Raw genomic sequence first — 10,727 nt, 5'->3', positions numbered from 1 at the left:
TTATAGCACTTCCTGATTCCATTTAGGCATTGCCTTTCATTCCATCCATTATTTTTCCCCCCTCAATTTTTTGGTTCAATTCCATGAATTTGAAATGTAGCTCGGTACATATTCTCTGATACATTTAAGTAGCATTTTACATGAAATATAAATAATAATAATAATAATAATAATAATAATAATAATAATAATAATAATAATAAAACAGAAATGGATATTGTTACTTCTAATTTGATGTCACACCTTTCTTTCTACAAATTCATTCAAATATAGTAAATATTCAATGTAAAAAAAAATATGTGGAGTGATATTATAAAAAATTAGAGTGGAGTTATTATCTTCCTAGAAAACTACATTCCTTTTTTTCCTTGGACACGGCAACCATACAGGTTTTTGCTTTGATTATTAATGATTTTTATTTTTATATTCTTTTTGTTTTTTTTTTTGGTAAATTTTTTGGTTTTTAATAATATCTCGCAAATAGTATTATTTGATTATTAATGATGTTAATGGATTTCCATGCCCCAAATAGTATTGCTATGTAACGACTCTCTAATCTCTTTTTTCTGGGCTTAGGCCCAGTTAGAATTAAAAAAAATTCATACCAAAATTATTTTTGAAAATCATTAGATTTTCGAAAAAAAAATCATGACAAAAAAGTTTTTGAAAAAAACCATAGAGATAAGAATTTTTTATTCAAATTAAATAAATATAATAATTAAAAAAAATATTTAATAAAATAAAATTACAAAAATACATAAAATGTTATATCCCAGATACAAAGGTAAAAGCATTATAAATGCACAAGTCGAAAACTCTGCACCTAGGATAAAAAAAAAATCGGATGTACCTAAGATATGACACAACAATGCAGTTGTATATAAAATCGAGTGCATTGTACATGGGATATAGACATAGAGTAATTTAGCGCACTGTACCCGAGATACATGTTTAAGTGTATAGGGTTATCTGTATTTTAGACAAGTATATTAAAAAAAAAAGTCTATATAAGTATTTTGTTGGCTCAACTATTCACCACACTGAAACCATTACAATTCTATGTACCTTCATCTTCTTATTTTTCAAAAAAAAAAAAAAGGCCAGTATTCAATTTTTTTATTGTGTTAGTTCATCCCAATGGAATTATTAGAAACAGTGAAAAGAGAGTAATATTTGAGTATAATTCACTTGTGATGCTGTGATTTTATCGCGTTGATTCTCTAGATGTGCTTAAAATTATCATATTGAGTAACATAGAGACAATTGGATCAAAAGAAGTTGGTAGAGTCGCATATAGATTCCTATCGACATTGACTGGGGGAGGTTTCGTTAACTCTATTTTGTCTTGAAGCCAATAAACACATTAGTATAGTGTTTGATGTACATACTAGACTAATGCCGCAATATGTTATGGAGTAGGAGGTGGTTCTGGGTCATCTTCTTCAATACCTGAAGCAGTCCCAGTATTGGCAATGCTAATTCACTTCGCTGTGGTATATCCATGACATCACTAACGGTACGCAACCGACAATGTCTGTAATATCACGTCGGGTAGCGCTGCATAGCGAATAATATGTGTGAGATAGCAATGCAGAGTCCCAAGACAGCCGCCCGCAAGCATCAAAGTCCTCCAGTAAGGACAACCATTTAAGGGGGACGAGATTGATCGACTTGTCCGTGAAAAAAAAAAAAAACACCAATCAACATAAGCACGTAACACCGCGCGTACTGACAGAGGGTATCTGCGTCTGCACCCGGCGGAATGTGGGTCACCCTTTTCTTGAGCCAAGTCATCCTGAGCCCAAAAACCTACTACTTGTCCTTTGGCTGAGTTGGAGACCTATCACCCAACAAATCCTCAATCCACTGCGAGGTAGCATGCACGTGGATCTGCTGAAAATCTTTAGTGCATCCGCTTATTGGGTTACCGTCCGTCCTGAAGTGTGATAGTGACATCGTCCCACGGAAAGTAAAAAATATGGGTTTCCGGTCTCTACCACTCCACAAATACAGAGAGTAGGACATTGTTAAAGATGAAATCCCTCAATTCGACTGCATGTCCGAATTCTACCTCCCGGATATATAGTAATAGCACGCCGGCGGTGAGATACCGAGCGTCACCCGACATGGCAAGAGAAGCCTAAGTGCCTGTATGGATACCGTTCATTAGTCGTGTCAAACTTATTGCGTATTCCACATAACTTATTAAATTATTTGTAATAGATTACTTCAAAATACAACTTAACTTAATCTAATCATAACTACTTATATCAAGTAGTGCAGATTCTCATTATTCATTATACTTAACAAGATCTATTATTGACTTAAAACTAACCATAAAAATAATTCAACTATTTAACAAAAATCTAACAACTTAAAATTTTACATTTAACATTTATTTCATATACAATTAATCAACTCATTATGTTATACTATTTCGGCATATGTTGTGTAAGTAATCTATCAGATCAACTAATTATTTAATTCAACAATATAAGCACAATAAATAATTAATTAAAACTAGGTAAATTATAAATATCATAAATGATCAACTAATTAAATATTTAAAATAAAAATTCCACGAACTAATCTCAAAATCTAGTGCTCCAATCATATACCATATCGTGTTTATTCTGTTAATAATCTCTGATCATATATAACCTCCTCGTTGTGCCATTTATGCTTTTTAAACTAAAAAAAAAAACTTCAAATGATCATCCACATCTCGGTTGCACCCCATTATATAAGCGTCAAACGTATTTTGGGTACTTTAAATTTCAGGTAATTAGTAAATAATTAATTAATAAATTAATTATTATTTAAAAAATTAAAAAATTAAATTTTATAATTTAATAAAGTAAAAATAATTAAAATATGAGTTTTGACATTAATTTTAAAAATTTTGGTCCAAAATTAAACCAACAAACCGAACTAATTAAACCGAATCCAAGGCCAACCCATATGAGCTTTGCTTCGGCCTCCCTTTCCATTCAACGAAGCCATTTATGCATAAAAAAGAGAGGAGAAGATTAAGAATGATACCGAATCCCTTATTCCTCAAAAAATTCAATCGTCAATAATTTTCAATCCGGAGTTTCGATTGACGAGCCATTAGCGGCCACACGTTTGTCTCGAAATTTTCTACAAAATCTATCGAACAATTTAGTAAGAGAGTCACGTTTTTTCACTCAGTTCTCCCCTCTTCAATTCGTAATTTTGGGTTTTAGTATTGAGAGATTTTGTGATTTTGATGGTTTATGGGTACTCTAGTGGTGGATAATCATTGGATTTTTTCTATTTGACTCGTGGGTAATGGTAAGAAAACTCTAATCCTTGTGAATTGGTGATTTAGTGAGCTCAATATTGATTATTGTGATATGTATGAATTAGATTGTGTATCTTGTTGAATTGGAGTTAAATTGGTGGATATTGGAAGCTTAGAATTGAATCCTGAGAGCTGAAAATTCAATTGGTAATGAGTTAGAGCTTTGGAGATTGAGCAACAGTGTATAATTGAGGTGTTTCGAGCTTATGGAGGAATCAGCTAGGGTATGGTTTTGGTTTCTCGCAATTAATATTTAATGTCACGTGAAAACTTAGGCTAAAAAACCTTAAGATAGAAATGAACTGAATGAATTATTGATAGATTGTGTATAAAGGATGAATGAATTTGTATGTATTGAATTATGACTTTGAAGAGTATAAAATAATCATATTGTTGATGTATTGAGGGTTGATGGAGGGTTTGTGAAATTGAATTGAACAGATTGGTTGAGAAATGTGTAGTTTGATTTTGTAAATGTTTAATATTGGAATGGTTTGATTCTGAAATAATTTGATACTATAAATGATATGAATGATTGAGAGGTGTTTGGTTTAGTGGTTGGGAACTTTGAGGGGTGACAAAAGTCCAAGTTTTAGAGGAGATGCTGCCGAAATTTTTATGAAAATAGGAGACTTCGTTTGAAGTGGTTATTTAGAAATATTTGGATTTTTAAGAATTTTATAATTTGATTTTGAATTATAAAAAAAATATTATGTTTTGAGTTTTCTTTATTTAGAAAAGAATAAATTGTGTTTTGAGTATGAATTATTGATGAACGGAATGGGAGGAATGATGATGATTGATGAGGTATGATTGATGAATAAATGAGATATGATGATGATTGATTTTTATATTAACTATGTGGGCAACTTTGCCATGTTGAGAACCTCCGGTTCTCATTCCATACATATATTGTTGTTTTCAGATGCAGGACGCGAAGCACCTTATTGAGCATTCTAGAGACTCTTGGGAGCGAAAAACTATCTTGGGACTTGGTATTTGTATTTGGTTTATGTTTATATATGTGTATAGATTCTCCATCTTGTATATATAAAGATTTTGACTCTCTTAGAGGTTGACTTGGACAAACAAGATTTATATTTATTTGTTGGTTTATAAAGATTTATAAAGATTTTGACTCTCCAAACCAACCTTTTATTCAGAGGTCTCGCTAGATCTTGATTATATAACTATCATTTGGAACTCTACTTTTATATATCTATCTTTTAATTTTCTGTATAAGCTTTTTATCTTTCTGTTTCTCGTGAGCGTTGTACCTTCAATTTTATTTTCGTCGTACCCCTTTTTTTTCAAGCCTCCTAGATATATTATCCTTGTTATATAATATATATATATATATATATATATATATAGATATAGATATATATATATATATATAGAGGTTGTAGCGTTTCGTTACTGCTGTTTTACATTCTAAGTATAAAGCTCTGTGTAGTATCATGATACATATAACAGCCCAGAATCATGTAATCCACGTATTCCGGATGTAGTGTACCCGGATACAACTGTGATATGAAAACAATGTGCAATTACATATATCGGGTTATCGGGCTATCGGGTATTGCATAACCCGGATGCGCATTTATTGCGCTTTTACCCTCTGTATTCGGATATGGCACTTTGAGTATTTTTATAATTTTATTTTATTAAATAATTTTTTGTAATTATTATATTTATTTAATTTAAATAAAAAAATGTTTGAGATTATGATAAACTACTATAAGAGTAAGGACTATTTTGGTAATGGCTTTTTGAATTTTAAAAAAATGAGATACGATTATACTTATTTTGTTTACACTATAAAAAAGATAAATAATCATATATAAAAATTGGTAAAAAATTATTCAAAACATCTATTTCAGTAATTAAAATATTTATTTTATTTCATAAAAAATCAACTAGTGAATTGATGCTTTAATTCCACGCACGTGTTCGTGATTTATTGGTTTTTTATGAAAATATCTAGCATAAGTAGGGATAGAAGTGGACTGGACTATCTGACGAAGTTTGTGATTTAACTCATTTTATTAAATAAGTCTGACTTAGATTTTAACCTATTAGATAAAAGGGTAAGAACATAAACTTTAAAGAAAAGCTTATGAAACTCATTGAGTCGACTCGTCAAGATATTTTTTTGTAAAAATAAATTAATTATCAATTTAGATTTTTAATTATTTATTTGTATTAAACACAAAATGAAACTAAAAGGAATCAATACTCAATAGTCAAGACTAGTTAAAATTAAAATTTTTTTTTGTTTAAAGAAAAAATTTATGTATTATAAATATGGTTATGATGTGATACATGCTCAAGAGGGCATTTTCATCATTTTGGAGCTAAGTGGCAGAATGGTAATCTTGTCATATTCAAGGATTTGAATACTAGAAGAATTGTACCATGCCAGTCTTAGACATCAAGAAGACCAAGAGTCCGTCTCAAAAATAGTTGTGCTGAAAGAACGACAACTCATAAGGCCCAATAGGCTAAGTCAGGACAGCAAGAAGCCCAATAATACTTTTCAAATTCAGTGGAAGGCATAATTTATTATTGATTTTTGAATTTTTAGGCCTTTATTTTAAGTTTTTGTTGTTGTTAGAGTTTGTTGGAAGATTTGATTTACTTTTGATTTGCTTAGTAGTATTTTTAGGAATTTTAAAATTTAAATCAAATCTGATCTAATCTAATAAGATCAAATCTGATTTAAATTAGTTATCATATCTTTATAATTTTAAATTTAAATCAAATCTGATCTAATCCAATAAGATCAAATCTAATTTAAATTAAGTTATCTTATCTTATCTTTTAGTTAGTTTGTTAGGGTCTATTTAAACACCTTTAGTGAGACAATTTACACAACTTTGATGAATAAAATTTCTTTAGTGCTTTATGCACGTTTTATTGTGTGAGAAGTGAGGTGAGTGATTTGCTTCCCTTGTTGCATGAGGAAGATTGAAGGATCCAATACTAAGGTGATCTGCGTGGTGGTTCTTTCAGTTTTCGTCCCTCTGATCTAGGTTGTGAAGGACAAGTTCTTTGAAGATCTAGTAGGGAATCCTTTCCGGTGACCTAGGTTGTTAAGCACAGGTATCTTAGAGGTCTAATAGGAAAAATCTCATTTATCTATCCTTTTGTTATTTCTTATCATGATGTTTGACTAACGATTGATATATAATAAATTATACTTTACAAATTATGAATTATAAATTTTAAAATATATTTAAGGACAATTTAGATTTTTTAAGTTTATTTTTTTGAGTTTTAATTCACGAAATATACTTTTCAAATGCGCTCGTGAGCTTGTTGGGCTTTAAATAAACTAGACTCGAGCCTGAAAAAAAACTGTGAAAAGTAATAGGTCTAAGTTTGAGCCATCTATTTATAATATAGGTCATACTCGTCAAAAGGTAAAGTTCGACTCGATTTGATCTATTTTCACCCCTAACCACGAAGAAGTTGAGAATATACTATGAATTAATATATAAGATAATATTACTTTAATTTAACAAAAAATAATAACACATTTATCATTTTGAATAATATAGGAAAATCTTTAGGCAGTTTAGTTAAGACTAGGGCTGGAAGTGAGTCTAGTTAACTCATGAGTCAATTTGACCTCGACTCATTAATAGTTCGATAAGCTGAATTTATGAGTTGGTGAGCCGAGCATGAGTTTGGATAAACTCAGCTCATTAGCTTTTGAATTGGCTCGATTATATATATCATAATTGTCATAATCGAACCCGTGATCGAACCAATCAAATTACTGGTTCATTGGTTTATTAATTTAACCGATAAATTACTGATTAAACCGATAAAATCGGTCTCACATAAATAAAAATATAAAATAATAAAAAATATAAAATTAAAATTTAAAATATATATTTATTAATATTTTAATATATAAATATTTAAAATATTTAAGATTTTTTTATAATGTATAAATTCTATGTGACGAAGCTTGTGATTCAACTCATTTTATTAAACAAGCCAGACTTAGATTTTAACCTATTAGTTAAAAGGGTAAGAACATAAGCTTTAAAAAGAAGCTTATGAAACTCATTGAGTCGACTCGTCAAGATATTTTTTTGTAAAAATAAATTAATTCTCAAATTAGATCTTTAATCATTTACTTGTATTAAACACATAATGAAACTAAAAGGAATCAATACTCAATAGTTAAGACTAGTTAAGATTATAATTTTTTTGTTTAAAGAAAAAGTTTATATATTATAAATACGGCTATAATATATGACTATTGACTAACGATTGATATATAATAAATTATAATTTATAAATTATGAATTATAAATTTTAAAATATATTTAAGGATAATTTAGATTTTTTAAATTTATTGTTTTGAGTTCTAATTCACGAAATATACTTTTCAAATGCGCTCGTGAGCTTGTTGGGCTTTAAATAGACTGGACTCAAGCCTGAAAAAAAAAACCTATGAAAAATAATAAGTCTAAGTTTGAGCCATCTATTTATAATGTAGGTCATACTCGTCAAAGGTAAAGTTCGACTCGATTTGATCTATTTTCACCCCTATCTACGAAGAAGTTGAGAATCTACCATGAATTATTGTATAAGATAATATTACTTTAATTTAATAAAAAATAATAACACATTTATCATTTTGAATAATATACGAAAATATTTAGGCAGTTTAGTTAAGACGAGGGCTGGAAGTGAGTCTAGTTAACTCATGAGCCAATTTGACCTCGACTCATTAATAATTCGATAAGCTGAATTTTTGAGTTGGTGAGCCGAGCTTGAGTTTGGATAAACTCAGCTCATTAGCTTGTGAGTTGGCTCAATTATATATATCATAGTTGTCAGAATCAAATCCGTGATCGAACTGATCAAATTACTGGTTTATTGATTTATTGGTTCAACCGATAAATTACTGGTTAAATCGAAAAAATTGATCTTACATAAATAAAAAATAAAAAATAAAAAATTTAAAATACATATATTTATTAATATTTTAATATATAAATATTTAAAATATATTTAATATTTGTTTTAATAATTGTAAAATTCTAATAAAATAAATATATAAAATTATAATAAAACAAAAATATTAATAATAAAAATAAAAAATACTATATTATTATTAAAAGATAAAATTAATATTTGATATAACTTAAATTTGACTTAATTAAATTATATATAAATTATAATATAATATGAATTTTTATATAATATATATTATATGAACAAATATATATTAGGTATTGAATATATAAAATTATAAACACACTATATAGTAAGAAGATAGTTGGTCTAGTGGGGGAGTCATGTCCATCCATTGCTATGGTCCAAGATTTGACACCTTGCTGCAGCAATTCATTGCTGCAGTTTGATTGGTTTTAACCGGTTTAAATGAATTTGACCGGTTTTTTACTTTAAACAATGAGGATATCAAACCGAATTGGATAAGGGTTTGATTCTCCGATTTTTTGAGTGATCAGTTCGATTTTTATAACTCTATATATATAATTATTAATACACATATCTTATATATATTTAATCTATTATTTTAAGTTTAATTTTAATATATATATATATATATATATATTGATTTATTAGATATATAAATGTATTTTTTGAATTCACTACATATCTACTATATTTATTCGCACTATTTTAAAAATTGTAAATATCGATCAGATACATAAATTAATAAGATTAGATTGCGAATTTCAGGTAGATCTTCATATATTTGTGAATTCCTAAAAAATAAATAAATATATAAAAAATATTATATATATTATATTATTTTACTTTTATTATTACAATGGCTAAAAAAAACACTCCTTTATTAATTTTTTTTCTTTCTTGCCGAGGCACAACAACTAACCTTGAAATTAGGTTTATCTAGAAAATTCAAGGACTCAACTTCCACACACCACACAAAAACTCTATCAAACACATAGCTAATTACTAAATTGTCCCTGCACAGGTATATATATATAGATGTATATTGTATGCTTTACTCACTCAGTACATATATCAATATATCTATATAGCTGTTTACTTTAATCATAAGCCATGGCGGGGAAATCTCTAACCGGGTTTTGCTTCATCCTCCTCCTCCTCGTTGTTGCTCGTAAGTCATTAATTACTTCATATACGCACGTATTCCTAAGTCATGATTATATATAACATAATTATAATGTATACTATTATTATATTATTATAAATGATTATATATCTAATAGTTATAAAGGCAACAAAAAAAAATAAAATTTATATCGAGCCATTTAATTAGTTATAAAAAATTTTATTTATATTTGAATTATTGTAGATAGAGACCTATAAATAATTATATATATGTATATTATATATTAAAAAAATTGTTGATACCTAATTAATGTTGGTGCGTGTAGAGGAAATGGTGGTGCAAAGTGAGGCAGCAACGTGTGAGAACCTGGCGGATACCTACAGGGGACCATGCTTCACCACCGGAAGCTGCGACGACCACTGCAAGAACAAGGAGCACCTGCTCAGCGGCCGCTGCCGCGACGATTTCCGCTGTTGGTGCACCAGAAACTGTTAAATTACGCATCATGAGCTACGTACGCAGATCGATCCATGATGCTGGATCTGAGCTAGCTAGCTAGGAGCATATATATACATAAATAATACTTCTAAGCTAGCACTGCATTTATATATGTTACTATATATTTTTGTATGGGTGTATTGTATTGCACTATTGCGTAGTACATAACGGACGAGTTATGTACGTACGTGCTAAATAAAATTTCAACTTATATGTAATTGTCTTTCTGAATTTTCTTCATACATATATGATTATCAATTTTAGTTTTATGTTTGATATACAATTTGATGACACATATAATATAGAACTATAGGGAAATAGCAGTAATCAGAATTTAATAGTATATTATTGATACTTTTTAATAAAAATAAATTTTTTAAAATATTTATATGTTCTGTGAATATATATTTCGATCCCATGATTTTAATACAAATCAGATTGAAATTTTGTTTGTATTCGATTCGATCCACGTTCATCTTCTAGGTCTGCATATAGTCAATACTCAATAAAGTACGTTTATTTTATTTACTTTTAAATTGATTTATACATCTAAATAAGCCGAATTATAAGAGACGGATTAGATTTCATTCTTATCCGTGTCAAGCTTGTGAAGGAGGTTTACATTATCTCCAAAGTGAGAAAATATGTCATTCTTTGATTAGTTTTGCAAGACTCATCAACTCGTTTACATCGAAACTAAGTTATAAATTCTGAGATCATTCAGTAATAATTTCACTTCAGATGTTTACGTGACCTTCGATAATAAATACAAGAGTTAATGAGAGTAAGAAAGTTAGTCTTTGTTCAAACATTGTC

General features: G+C 28.7%; 1 protein-coding gene across 1 annotated transcript; it reads left to right on the top strand.

Moving 5' to 3' along the window:
• The first annotated feature begins 9,360 nt into the window (after nt 1–9,360).
• On the top strand, nt 9,361–10,129 carry LOC112707402 (defensin-like protein). Its single transcript, XM_025759121.2, has 2 exons — nt 9,361–9,458; nt 9,739–10,129. Exons 1-2 carry the CDS (start codon nt 9,401–9,403, stop codon nt 9,906–9,908), a joined length of 228 nt encoding a protein of 75 aa, XP_025614906.1. The 5' UTR covers nt 9,361–9,400; the 3' UTR covers nt 9,909–10,129.
• The last annotated feature ends 598 nt before the right edge of the window (nt 10,130–10,727 follow it).

This window comes from Arachis hypogaea, chromosome 8, assembly GCF_003086295.3.
Source record: "Arachis hypogaea cultivar Tifrunner chromosome 8, arahy.Tifrunner.gnm2.J5K5, whole genome shotgun sequence".
Classification (NCBI taxonomy): domain Eukaryota; kingdom Viridiplantae; phylum Streptophyta; class Magnoliopsida; order Fabales; family Fabaceae; genus Arachis; species Arachis hypogaea.
The sequence above is the reverse complement of the archived record's forward strand: the minus strand, read 5'-3'. Positions and strand labels throughout refer to the sequence as shown.

Bases quoted from the DNA above. Each gene is read 5' to 3' on its own strand.
- LOC112707402 (XM_025759121.2), top strand. From the start codon at position 9,401: ATGGCGGGGAAATCTCTAACCGGGTTTTGCTTCATCCTCCTCCTCCTC. The intron at 9,459-9,738 runs GTAAGTCATTAA...TGGTGCGTGTAG, and splicing joins CCTCCTCCTCGTTGTTGCTC to AGGAAATGGTGGTGCAAAGT.